This window comes from Wyeomyia smithii, chromosome 2, assembly GCF_029784165.1.
Source record: "Wyeomyia smithii strain HCP4-BCI-WySm-NY-G18 chromosome 2, ASM2978416v1, whole genome shotgun sequence".
In the NCBI taxonomy this organism is placed as follows: Eukaryota; Metazoa; Arthropoda; class Insecta; order Diptera; family Culicidae; genus Wyeomyia; species Wyeomyia smithii.
In genome coordinates, this window is record NC_073695.1 from 175,789,613 (window position 1) to 175,804,611 (window position 14,999).

At 37.3% G+C, this 14,999-nt stretch overlaps 1 protein-coding gene across 1 annotated transcript in view; it reads right to left on the reverse strand.

Moving 5' to 3' along the window:
* The window catches only part of LOC129721818 (oxysterol-binding protein 1), a 72,122-nt gene extending 59,461 nt beyond the window's left edge, over positions 1-12,661 (reverse strand). The window contains exon 1 of the mRNA XM_055674831.1: positions 12,198-12,661. Coding sequence (XP_055530806.1) covers positions 12,198-12,376 — 179 coding nt within the window. The 5' untranslated portion in view covers positions 12,377-12,661. The remainder of the gene's footprint in view (positions 1-12,197) is intronic.
* Positions 12,662-14,999: the final 2,338 nt, after the last annotated feature.

Here is a 14,999-nt window from a genome sequence, read left to right on the forward strand (position 1 = left end):
GTTGCCACCCTGTAGAGAGCGGATCACTAATCGGTTATAAGTGCAGTGGAGGTCCTGACTACAGTCAAGAGACCTATGGTTCAACAGGCTGGCTCAAGTTATTAAAATTAAGTAGGTTCTTCTAAAAACCAAAAAACATTACAAGGCATTTATAAACATTTCAAGCCAAACTGTAAGAAATAATGAATACAATAGAATACATCATAGGGAAAGGATCTATTATAGTTAAATATAACATTGTTTAGTCCTACGTCACAATTACATGGGCACCATTCCGCTAATTCGCTAATCGCTAATTAGCGACGCTAATATTTAGTTAGCGGTTTAGCGATTTCGCTAATTTTTGAGCTGGTTAGCGACACTGTTAGCGTCGCTAAAATTTTGGCCTTCGAAACGCTAATCGCTAATTCGCTAAATTTTGTAGAGAAGTGACGATATAACTATTTAGAAAAACTGTGAATTGCTGATGGCGTACGTAAAACGTAAATTGCTACGAATGATGAACATACCTTACTGCGAAAGTTACATTTGGAACGAATATTTCATTCAAACAACGTTCAATTGTCTCAATTGTCTAGAGTTCCACTATTTACGACACAAGTACAAGCCAGTCTTTTTACCCTAGAATGGAGTTCCTGTTATCGTACAAGCCACAGGAGCATTTTTCAGAACAAGCTCAAGGTCTAGATTGAATTTTCGGCAACCAAGAACTTTTGTATTTCGGCTTGAAATTATGACAACTTTGGTTTTACCTTTTCGATTCAGATAATAATTGAATTTTCATGAAAATATTCCAAGGTGTTTATTTTTAATGCGAGCTGAATAACTTTTGTTACTTCTTGTTTTCAAAATCAAGTATGAACACCGTATTGTGAACCTCTTATTGTAAATAACTCTCAAACGTATTTGTTTTCGTTTGTTTTTCCACAAAAGATCAAAGCGGTCCAAATCTTACAAAACACGAGCAATAAATATAGCGAAATGACTATTCACATCGGAATATATATAGTTTCGTAAGCTGTCAGTGGTCACGCACACGCCAAATGCAAGTTACTAAAACTGTCTTCTTTCCTAGCAAACTATGAACCTGAGGTACACCAAAGTTTGTTATTTTTTTTATGTGTGGCAACTACAAGTTACCATTGATTGCCTTTAGTCCTCTACACACCTCCTCTCGCCTGATACGGACCCATTGAAGCGTGAGGGAATCAGAGTGACCTGAGTTTTAACTTTCTGAGGCACACGTGTTATTATTCGCACATGGCTAAATGTTCTGATCCAGTTGCATCGACAAAAACCGCCAAAAATATAATGTTTCGCTGAAGACAGAGGAAGATGATTTCGGGATGTAAAAGGAACGTAGTGTCATAAATATTCAGCATGTCCCAGAGATTTGAAATTAACCAAACCACTATCAGTTGATTATGAACGTCAATCTATAGTAACATATCCAATTAGTCCTGTAACATCATACAGCTTCATCAAAATTAGGTTGTTAAGTGATGGCATAAGACAGTACCCGACTATGAAAAAGTCAAGTACATGTAGGTTATTTAAAACAAGAGTTCCAACGTAATGCTTTAACTATACTCCGACGTTCAAACTGTATGGTTAAAGCGATAACTCATTCGCCGATATGTAAAAATATCACCAGATATTATGCCATTGCTTTATAAATACAGATACAGTATAAGCTTACACTATTTGTCATTACTTTGAAACATGATGTCAAATTTGATTAACGGTTTTTATTTTCGATGTTTGAAATATCGCCATGTAGTTTTCGATTTTTCTAAAATCCAACATAGGTACTGTCCTACAAAAACCAAGCATTTGATTTGTTTAAAAAAAGAACAAGACAAATTCCAAAATCGGCGTAGAAAACCGCTTAAATTCCGAAATTCGCGTAGAAAACTTAATTTGCTAAAGGTTTTTAACCATTTCTGCTAAATTCTTAAAAAAATAAACAGCTGTATTATTTTCACCTCCGAACTGAGCTGAACATCTAGGAAAAATGTAAAACGAACGATCCTCAGACATTCTAAATAAGCGATTTTAAAATGAAATACCATCAAAAAAAGCCGCGACAAAAACGACAATTCTGAAAAATCTGCGTAGAATCCGAAATGCGCATAAAAAAAACGCGTTAATTTCGAAATCTGCGTAAAAAGACCTTAGTGTATTCCCCGTTGAACACCTTATACACATTCAAGGCCTACACCACACATTTCAGGTTTGAAACCAGGAACAAGGGAACGCGGGGGACAGGCTTTTCCTGCACGAAATTGATAATGTGTGTGGTTATACCGGAGTATCACAGAGTGATTTGAACTGCCCAATAATGTTTAGAAGACGTCAGTACCCAGTTACTTTAGACTTTGCCATGACTATTATAAAGTACGGAGGCAAACTTTTGCACGAGTGAATAATTTCTGGAGTAGTTCATTATCGTAGACAACTATTTTGCAAATTGTTATGTTTTTCTTAACCACATTTGTTTTTGTTTAGTTTGTAAGTTTTACTTGAAAGATAACATCATACCATTGAAAAATTGAACTCTTATTTAAATTATACAGCTTAAACGAAAATTAATAAATAATTAGAATTTTTTTTCTCGAAAATGGTTAAATAATAGAAAAATGTACTGTGCAGTGGTTCCGTATGGGAGGCAAAATATTCATTCGTTTTCAAATAAACTGAAAGAAGAATGTTTCTCACAGTAAGGTTAACGTTTGAGATTCAAATTAGCGTTGATCATCTGCATCGAATTGTCGAATTGTCATAGTTGAATCTTGATTCCAAACTAGATTTATTGAAGAAGCATCATCATTTTAGAATAAATACCAGTATTTGTAGTGAGTCTAAGTAATAGTCCAACTTTTCGGTTAGCGGTGCCCACCATTAGGGCTGATATTATCAACAAGATTCAAGAGGAAATCGGCGTTACTGGCAGTAGCTCATGAGGATTGCTCTAATAAGTTTGGTTAAATTGTAAAAGATGTCAGTTTTTCAATTATTGGTTACATGAAAATGATCACTATCACAGCCATTTATCGAACAAGTAAATGAAAATTATGCTAAAAATATAGACTTCTATCATCAGTTAGAAACAAAAATACGATAAAACAAGTTAGCAAGAGAAGTTATCGTGCAGCGGCTCTAAAATGTTTCGAAAAGCGTAGTTTGGGCTGAAGTTTTATTTAGATTGGGCAAGTTTTCATCGAATGTTTCATGAGCCATTTACTACATTGAACATTCATTGATGAATCATTTGTTGATCCATGTTCCGAATTTCATCTCAGTAAGAAACTACTGCTCCTTTTCATCGAACGAAAGCTACATTAAAATTAACCAATTTTATATCATCACAAGAATGGCCTGTCTTATTCCTAGATCTCAATTCATTGTATTACATTGTATAGGGATATATGAGCCGTTGCGGAACCAGGGGCGACTCGTCCATAGGTGCAACCTATGCATTGCACACGGGAACGCCAGGCAAAAAATATATTTTGAATGCGAATTTATATTTATATTTTATTGGTTTTTAGTTTTACTTTCAAATAGTAACAAATAGAATGACTTGTGTGATTAAGCGGACATGATTGTGATTAATTCCTCTAACTGCGATCTTCAGCATTTGTAGTTGAACAGGCAGGTTCCAAAGCCACGAGTCGCCCCTGTGCGGAACAGAGTGGTCTAAGGACCATTTTTTTCGAAAATGAGTTTTTTGCATAAACCGCATCTACTCAAGAAGCTGAAGTTGGGAGATTAAGAAAATTTCGGAAAATCGAATTTTAAAGCTGATTTATCCCGTGTTGAAAATTCGTCCGTAACAGAATGGCCGTTTTGTTTCGGAACAGAGTGGTCTATGTACATAAATCGATGTAATACTATCATGTAACACGTAACATATAGCATATAACATGTGATAAGGAACATGCCACTCGTTTTGTACATGTCACACGTAAAATGTAACATGTTACACGTAATGTAACACGAAAAATGTAACATGCAAAATATTATGTAATATGTAATATCTTGTGTTACATGTAATGTAACACGTGACATCTTACATGTGACATGCTACATGTATCATATAACATGTGACACTAGCCATTTTATACGATTTACCGCCGTTTTCATTGTCATTTACAAGGTTTGTGTACATAGACCACTCTGTTCCGAAACGATTCGAGGATTCCAGTGAATATATATATGAAGTCAGAGTGGTCTATGTACATTTTGGTAAGATAAAATCACCGATTTCGCAAAGAAACTGTTAATTTTATGTATCCTAATGTTAAACCACTTCAGACCCTTTATATTAGAACATTTTGTTTGTAAGAATCCGTTGAATAGAATTTTATTCAGAGATTTTTCGAAAATTGCTTCTCCTGAACATTTTGCTTGATGGCACATAAACCACTCTGGTCCTCAACGGCTCATGATATGTTACATAACTTTAAAATCATTGAAGCCATTTTTGATTCTTATTTGTATACCACAAAACTAACACCCTGTAAATGTACTTCGAGAATGAGAATCTTGCACATGGTGCTATCGGAAAAAGTACAGTTTCTCGGTTTGAAGAATATCTAATTATCAATCGCGTGCAACGATGTGGATAAACAAATACCGTCCATATATTGTTCACGATCACAAGCGGATGTTCGAGACTTTCGGCCGGAAATTAAACCCGCCCAAGCTTGGGACGTGGTACAAAGTTTTCAAATGAAGATGGAACTACCCAAAATCAAGTGCAAAATTTTGGATAAAAAAAATCGATAAGGTACTCCTTTGATGACACAATTATAGTTGTAATTGAAGATGTTAACTATTAAAATGTTGGAAACGGATGGAAAATATATGCGATATTCCATATGCAAACACGCCTCTGGTCAATTGTGCTTGCTGATGAGTAAGAATAATTTGGCACGAGCTTTGTCTCAAGTGTATGCGATACATCTTTCGTCTCATGTAGCTTTATTACGTCTGAATATTCAAGTTAGTTCGTCTATAGCCTCAACAGTTAAAGGATAACAAACTCTTGCACAAGCGCAAAATATACTCTGCTGAAATTCACAAGAACAGCTTAGGAACTGGCGTTCAGATTGTTTACGAGATCAGACTGGTAAAAGCCATGATATTGATTCGTTTACCGTAGGCATCAGGGATCCTCGACTTTATTCTTTTGTTTACTAATTCAGAGAATATGGATATATGAATAAGTACATTTTCTGCTAAGATGGTTTTACTTTTTTGAATTTCTCCCAGTTCAATAAGAAAATAAAAAATGCTTTTCCAATAAATTCCATGCTTAGAGGCTTGCGATTAAATTGAACATCTCATCGACAAAGAACTCCCGTGACCAACCAGTAGCTTTCACCTCGTTGCTCATCAAAACAAATATTAGCTGACCTGTCAGGACGAGGAGGTGCCGTTGAATTCGTCACTAACACAGATAGCTAAAGCATTTACTTTTGACGTCAGTGCATGTCGTGTTCATACGAGACCGGTTCATCGTACGCGAACATTCATTCTTGATACTTCTTATCCTTTTCACTGTCCACAAAAAAATTGTTGTACATTGTATCCATTCAATTATATGTAAGTAGTTGCAGTGTATCAAGATCTAGAATCTTCTCAAATTCGCTTGCACCAACAAACTATTTGTGGCGGAAATAAATGCAAATATGAAGTAAAATATTTCAGACAATGTTACGCTCATCTCGTAAAAAACGTGAAAACGAATTGATTGAAGCTGATTAATGTTCAAAACATAATTTGTGTCTTTTAAGAAAATCATAGCAATGCTCCGACAGTCTTGATCGCCTGTTGGAGTACATGACTTTATTGTTCGCCGTTCTCTAGTGGACTTTAAGTAAAATGGAAAGACATGAGTGAGAACCGGAACTGCCTTTTTTACCAATCTTGCATTTTTTCTGTTAACGTTCGTGATTTTTTGGTAACGATTTAAAATCTAATTTGAAACAATAAGTATCAGATGAAAGTTCTTTGAACTATAGACTTAAATTGGAAAATGTTCGACTGATTTGATTGATAGTATCAGATTTTACTTTTCTACGACAAGTACGTAATTGTATTTGTTGTGTTAACTGAAGATAACTGTGTATAACTAACGAACTTACAACAGAGCTTTAATCTTTTTGATTTCTACTTAAGCAAGCAGTCCTGTAATCAATTGACAAAGTTATCTTTGCTTTTTGTTTCCCATTAAGCGATAAGGGATGATAAATCGATTAGGAACATCATCCGCAGAGTTTAACGACGTCTACAGACGGGTAGAGATTAGCAACTAGACACCATTGAATGAATCAGGTTACAACCGAATAAAGTACCAAGCAACTAAAACGACGAGTGTAAAATATGTAACACACCTGGTGGAAGAAATCAACCAATAATGAGAACTGATAAGGCGTGTACAAAACAATTGAAATATGAGAGCCGTAATGACATGCGGAGTAATTTTTCCTCAATTAACATGAATTTATTTTTTGTTAAAGGAAATGAATGTCATCGCATCAAGCATTCAATGTTACATGTGAATTATGTTGTTTGTTGAATTTTCAGTGAACGAGTTCAATATGGTGTTTGTAAAATACCACATTCGAAGCAAAATCATTATAATGTATCAAAAATACATCAATATAACTACTTATATTTCATGTGATGTCAAAAGATCGAATTTGAAAAAAGTAGGAGGTTGTATCCAAGACACGACCGCATAACTGACGTAGAACTACGCACACTATAAACAAATGCATTGTTGTAGGTGTTTCATTAATGAGTCAAAGTCTACTAATGCTTGCTTTGTGCTGCCTCAACAGTGGGGTAATAAAGACACTGAAAACACGAGCTGTGAAAGCTGTTTCACATTCTGTAAATTAGACGGCTGCTACAGATTTAAATTGCTACTATCCAGCACAGATTGTTCGCTTGAGTTGTCAAAAAATTATTAACCTTCAAGTATTTGTTTATTTGCCTTGAGAAAAGCATTATGCTGCTCAAAATTGGATTTGCTGATGGCAACCTTTATGCTGCCTCAGTAGTGGGGCAATAACGGCAGTCTGACGACCAGTGCTGATAAAAGTCATTTTCCCTAGCAAAATTCTTCGAAAATTATAGCCAATCATTTTCAATTTTCACTTCCAATGATCGCAGCACTCTTTCAGATACACTAGATTTTCGTCCTAGTAACGTGCTGTTATACTCAGATGAAATAGATCGCGCGCATCGTTCACGGTCACGGAATAAAATTTTACGACAAATCCAACCAAATGATCTTCACTTCAAAGCGAAAAAGAAAAACAAACAGTCCACTCAACCAAAATGAACCTCACCGAAACACTTTTTCACTGACACTGACCGATGCTTTGACAATCTTCGTTAACTGATAAACTGATTTTGTCGTCTTGCTTGCATCGCATGAAATATAATGAGGTGTTTTGGCAGTTCACTTCCATGCAAAAAGCGGGAAGGGAGAACTCTGAAAGTATTGTAAAAAAATAACGGTTATGGATGCTTTTTTTCACTTTCACTCAAGAGTGTCAACAAATATCAACCCTGCTGACGACACACGCTGAGAAGCGAGAAGAACCGCGCTGCTCCTGAGATATGGTGACCAACCACAGGGCAAGTGCTTAATTTGAAGGCAGCCACAGGCGCGACCCGCTGCTATGGTCTGTTACTGCAACTGCTGAGAGCCGATATCTGCTGCTACTGCTGTCAACGTTGTGGACGGTCCATCCAGTTCACCTTCCGACTAATGAATGTAGCTAGTTTTCTCAGAAACACTCTTTTATAGAAGGGTGCTACGTAATAGGCCACGCCTTTCATTTCAGTTTTACCATTTCCTAATGTTCTTTAGACGAATTATTCCACAATTCGCATTCGATATTTGTTTCCAGCGAATAAACACCGATGGTGCTCTCACACACGCAACGGTTTTAACCCGTATCTTATTGCGGTTTGTAACATCAAGCGATTTCGTTTGCTCGCTGTTGCGTGTTGCATCATGTTGCAACTAGTGATGGAAAACTTATCGATACTTATCGATAATATCGATAAATGCTGGTCATCGATATTATCGCTAATTTTTTGACGTTAACGATAATTATCGATATTTACGGGTGAGCACAAGTCAGTGCGGTAGGCTACTGGAGGAGACCCAAAAGAAGGAGACCTCACCTACCCTACCCCAGGAGTTGCTTTTGCCGCTAGGTCAGGGGCGACTCGTCCATAGGTGCAACCTGTGCAATGCACATGGGGACTTCAGGCAAAAAATGAATCTAAAATCCAAATTCATGCTCTTATTTTCTTATTTTTTAGTTTTATTTTTGAATAATAACAAAGGGAATTACTTGCTTTTATTCGCGGATAAAATTGTAATTACTTCCCCAAACTGTGATTTTCAGAATTTATAGTTGAACAGGTAGGTTCAGCAGCCACGAGTCGCCCCTGCGCTAGGTATTTGTTGAGTGCTGCTATTCGACAAGATTTAGCATTGTTGGGGGTGGTGTAAAGGTTCGCCCCGGGTGTCACTGAGTTTCTGAGAAATAATGGTAACTAAAAAAGTATTTATAGTTTTTAGTTTCCTAAGAACAGATGAGTTCGACAACTTAGTACTGGAGTACTTTGAAAAAATATCCAAACTTTTTGCAACATCTCATAAAAAGCAATGATACGAAATTGTAATAAAATGCATTTTCTTTGGCTTGCCAACTCTTATAATGTGATGGACATGCATGTGTTGGTGTGTTTTCGCTTCCAAGTTTTGGCCATTTAAAAATTGACAGATTTTTGCCTGCATCAATTATTTCCCTTATTATACAACCTTCAAAATAAACTTCGGCTTGAAACTACTTGTAGAAAGCACTCCTGGCGTAAAACCCGAAGACTTTCCAAAACAAACTGTTCAACTCGTACGGTTGTTTGAATTTTCATTTGCAGTATCGTAAGATTTGTCATTCAAGGCCTTAACACAATGGATACGTTGCGGCTGCGTTTGCGGCAATTTGACAGTTAGCCCATACATTTACTGTCACATTGACGTCAACGCAACGCAAACGTATCCATTCTGTTTGGGCCATCACTGTCTCTGTTTTTAACAAATTTATATAGCAAAATTGCATTTGTCGAATAACGTTTGCGGTAAAAAAATTGACAAAAATTGCCGGTTTTTCATGGGTTTTCCTTTAATCGCATTGACGAAACTAGCAGTTAGCAAAAAATGGTACCCCGCCGCGTCAAAAACGGACATCGTGCGGCACTTTGTGGACGCCGGGTATGCCGGTTCTGGCATCTACAACATCTTGACACTATTGGACAACGATCAGAGCATCGAAAGAAAGCTTGGTTCCGGGCGGCCAACGACCCTGAGCGACAAGAAGCTTCAAAGGATGCTGAAGAGGAAGACCGGGCTAAATTGCTGCGTGCACTTGGCCGAGAGGTTGGTGCTTGCTCTAAAACAGTGAAAAAGCATCTGGAGAACATGGATATACATGCAGGAAGAGGCAGTCCCGTTTACTGGTCTCGGAGCGGCAGGCAATGACGCAGCGACAGCGGTTGAATAAGATGGTCAAGTCGATTTTCCCGGCAAATCGCGACGTGGCAGTGGTATTGGACGACTAGACCTATCTCACCCTGGATGGCAACGACTAGCAAAGTTCTTCGTATTTTACCTCCCCCACGAAGGAAGTGAACACCAAGGTAAAGTTGATTTCACAGACCAAGTTCCCCAAGAAGGTGCGGCTGTGGCTAACAATCAGCGAAAAAGGCATGTCAAAGTTGCTCTTTTCTCGCTCCGGGCTGGCCGTGAACGGTAAAATTTATGGTACGAAGTGCCTGACAGAAGTTGCGTAGTTCATCAAGAAATACCATAAGCGCGAAGACACAGTGTTCTGGCCAGATTTTACGTCGACCAACTACTCGAAGCGATCGCTGGAGGAGATGGAGCGGCTGAATATCGATGTGGTACCGAAATCGGCGAATCCGCCCCCCCACCTGCTTCCCATCGAGAATTTCTGGGCAAACTTGAAGCGCAAGATCTATTCCAACAATTTTGTCACGAAAACGGAGGAGGAATTAATAAAAAAAAACGAAGAAAGAGCTTAACAACATGGCTGCACGCATGTTTTCGTCCGCCATGGCGAATGTTCCGGTTAACTGCCGGAAGGCTGCACGCAAGGACGTAATATTTTTTTGTGAGGAAGCTAACATGATAACCTTCCATGGCAAATTTATCCAACTCAATTATCCGTTCTAAATAGTTTTTTTTTTCATCACCATCTGAAAAAAATTTTATTTAACGCAAACTTTAGCTGTCAAATTATCGATACTTATTGATAATATCGATAAAAGCCCCGGAATTATCGATTGTTATCGATGTCCGTTTCGGGCGATATTTCCCATCACTAGTTGCAACTTGGCAGCTGGGAGACGACAAAATTCTGTTAATGCTGATTGATTCAATCGACTTCATATTAGCTCTGCATATTCGAATTAACTGCCTTTGTGAATGCGTTCTAACAGGGCAGTTTGTTATTCAAAATCGGTTATGTTGATCGCAGCCTTTGTGCTGTCCCAACAGTGGGGGTATTAACTAAATAAACTACAACAGAATTTGATTGCTAGGATCCCGCGAAGACTGTTTGCTTGTGTTGATGCTAGGAAATTTTCACCCTTCAATTACTTGTTTATTTGCCTTGAAAAAAGGTATTTTGCTGTTCAAAATTGGTTGCTGATCGCAACCTATGTGCTGCCCCAACAGTGGGGGAGTTAAGATACACGGACAACATGCACTGTGGAAGCTATTTAACCTTCTGTAAATTAGACGGCCGCGACAGATGTAACTGCTACAATCCACACAGAATGCTTGCTTACGTTGTCAAAAATTATTAACTTTCAATGACTTGTTAATTTGCCTTGAAAAGAGGCATTTTGTTGTTCAAAATTGGATTTGGTGATGACGATCTTCATGCTGCCCTAACACGGGGGAATAATGGCAGTCTGGCGAGGCACGCTGAGAAGAACCGCGCTGCTACTGAGACGTGGTGACCAACCAGAGGGCTAGTGCTGCTGCTGCGGGAGGACGACTGCTGTTGTCGCTGTCTAGAACTATTATGAGCGGCTTCGGCTGAAACAGACTCTTATATAGGCCAAATAGCATGTTTTCAATTGCAAGGTATATGATTCTGTCGACCGTGCTTGGGAAGCAATCATATAACGACCAATCAGAGGACGTAATTTTTGTTTAAAGAAGGCTTGACAATTATCAATATTACAATAGTTTGCATAATCAATCAACAATTTTCTACATTTGGGTGGATGCGTGTATAATTTTCCAAACAATTGCTGCACAAATGAAGGAAATCGGTTGGAAACAAACCGATTTATAAGCATTTAAAAAGGGACATATTTCGTCCCCTTTTCGGTAATAGTTTTCCTATTTACATCCCTATGTGGTAGGCTAAAGAAAAACGTAGTTCTACGTCAAAAAATCGATGATTGTCAGCAAATATAAATGTCTGAATTGAAGTTTCCCAAATCTCATGACTATTTTATCGGTCTTTCTCTCATCACCGGTGAGGAGAATACTTTGTTCTTATCTAGTATCTATCGTTCCCACTCGTCAGGAAGCTTTTTGTTTGGTTTTGTGATTAAGCTTAGAAAGTCTCATGGTTATATTTATATGATCTGATCTTGTCAATATTGTTATCATTTGCAGTTTATGTACTAAATAACGTCGCATAACTGAAAATATAATCAAAATGTCCTCTATATATTGTTATAAAAATTTCACTTATAAAATATATACAGTCCACTAGTTTGTTTTTATAACTATTCAAATATTATATAAATTCAAATTCAAATATTATATAAATTTAGTTGTCCCCAGTCGCAATTTTTCTACAACAGTTAGAGTGTTCGTGTGCTGGCGTTTTTGATCAAACCCCAAGAGGAAATGATTCTAGGCTTGTGATACTAAAGGAAAAACAGGCCATAACAAGTGAGCTGATGTTGGATCTGAAAATGGTTTACAGTGTATACATGTGAGGACAATGGTTTTGTTTTTCTAGATTCGACTGGCGAGTCGTAGTGTTTCGAGTGAATTATGAGAGGGAAATTTAGAATGACACACTAATCGGATGCATAAAATTGTTTGTTGACCTTACCTGTAATAAGACAGTACTCCTTTGGATAGAACGAACCACCGTTTTTGGTAGCCTTTCAGGTAATTTGTCCACTTCAGCAGCCATCCTTTCATGTCAGGATCGGCTTGTCCCGTCGCAGTGTTTCCTGCAGCAGAATTAACCGAAGATAAAACACCTTTACTGGCGAGCACTTCTGTCATTTCGAGCCACTTTATACGATTCTCGCCCGCTAAATATTTCGCAACTTTATAACTTCGACACTGACTTTTTTGCTACAATCTGCCCAAAAAATAACACACGAATAAACACAACTCGCAGCTGTAAAACCACTACTTAGCAGGAAAATGCTTTTACCAGTAAGTTATAGATCCAAACTGGCAGAACGCAGTCCAAATCAGTATGAAATTTATTAACAAAACTGAGAAAATACGCTTTAATCACGAGCCACGTCCACCATTTTTTCGCCTTGAATAAGATGTGAAAAGAAAAATTCATTGACAGGTACTCTTTTCGTTTCAGATTACTGTCAGTAGTGTTTTTGTGTACTCTCCTTCTTTTCTTCTTATCATCCTTCGCGCTGCTGTCAACTATGCGATGTTATTTTTATTTCACACTAAATTGCGTCTCTCGTGTAAGGAAAGCCGCAACAAAGACATTGCAGTTCTCAGATTGCTATTATTGGGCAATGTTTATTCGCGTTGACGGTGTTACTGATATTTGTTTGGTTTTTGCATGCGAAAAAGAAGGAAGGAAATATTTTTGGTTTTTGTCATCACGCACATTTTGACAATTGCGTTCACGTAGGTGCGAACAGCCTTCAAAATCTCTTTCAACGCGAATAACCCAAATTGAGGAACGGTTTCAAGATACATTCAGAAATTTGAAGTATTATTGCCCCTTGCATGACTATCTGGACTTCTGTGATAATCATTCATTGCCCAATTTCTTATTTCGCTCTATCAAATTGACACCTCAGTAGCGCAGTGACAGTTTTTTTGGGTTCATTGTTTGTTTTGTTTTTCATTTGCAACATTGAGTATCTATTTTTGAGCAGCTTTAGTTGAATATCGAAACAAACCTAAAGCCTGTAGTACACTCTTTGTCTAATAATCAAATATTTGGCCTTCTGACATAATAGTCAAATTTATTTGACATCATGGTTGTTGTTTGCCCGTGTTGCCCCATGTTAAAATTGTAGAGTGACAAATAATTATCTTTGACCAAATTTTTATCTGTCAAAAAGTGACAAATATTTGACGCTCGGTCAAAGAGTGTACTACAGGCTTAAGTGTTACATGATTGATTGGGTGATACTGAGTATCGATACTTTCTCAATTGTCATTGTATCGATATCAGACCTCACGGTTTCAAGTATACTTTATTAATATACATAGGTATCAAGCACTGATCATTGCTGGAGTGATTTTTCATTAACCTACCAAGGTAGCAGTCTAGATAGAGATTTTCTTGTCTTTATAATAAAATATTTCTGTCAAGCGTTTCGATAACGCTAGTATCGATACCCATCACCCAAACTGTGAAATCGTGTGCGAGATTCGACTGTGATAATCGTGTGTTTCGGGGTAGTCCAATTTGGCGTTAAAGTCGCAATAACATATTTTAACAGATTGGGTGCAATATGTGAAAACTTAAAGTTTTAAATAAAGTTTATATCTTAAGTTTTGTGTGTGTTGTTCTCACTAATTTAAATCAAAGTTTATCGATGTATGCTTAAACTAACTAAACTAATTCAATATTTCAATCAGGTTTTTGTACCTGAGAATCGTTGAGTTTATCTTACCCATTTTATCATTATGTGCAACTGCAGTACATTTTGTGCGCCTAAATGCATGTATGTTTTTTTTTCATTTCGTTGTTTTTACCTCTCGTTAAAGACCATTTATACATTACGTAACACAGATATCAACAATCGGCTGCAGCTTTGCCTACATCCAGGCAAATTATCTTTTTTTACACATTTTTGCAGTATGAAAATATAAATGAAAAATCATAGGTGAGAAGTTTATTGGAAATATACATCATGTGTGAATGCAATAGATTTTGTAATTAAAAAGTATGTTTTAGCTTATTACATTCAGAAATGGATTCTCATACACATATATTTCCAAAAAGCTGTTAACACTGTAGGACAGATTTTTCACCCAGAGCAATTCTATGCCAAATGATATGAAAATATGCAAAAATTTAATCCGAGTGGCATAGTGAATCTCACAGGGTTCAATGTGGGTGTCGTAGAGATCAATTTACTCAATTCTCTTCTTACATTGTTCAAATGTGAGTTTTAATATGCACAGCTTAGCTGCAAGGAATCAGACGAGGCTGCAGATAGCGATGCGCCCTCCAGATTTGTAGCGTAGGTGCCACTACAATCAGCACCACCGAATAAGCAGCAGGAGTTAGTAAGGGTCGTGAAGAGCGTAGTGAGCTTAACGAGTCGACCGAAGCCATGTCCCAGTCTAGTCCTACTCCCTTCCGCCTACATTCAACGAAACGACAAGAACACGTTTATGCCTCGATTTTGGAATCAGCATTTGACCCCACACGAATCCGTCGAGACCGAGAACCCGAGGCTTTCGTGATATTCTGGCTCAGTGGCACCATATGGCTACTTGAACACCAACGAACAATAATATAGAACTACTGATCAGAAATAACATGTTAGTTTTAATTAGATTTAATTCAGCTCGTAGTCGACAGCGAGGGTAAAAAATTTACTCTTAGTTTATAAGTTACTTTGTAAAGTAAGATACTAGAAATAATTGGCTCCGTAAAACATATATATATATATATATATATATATAT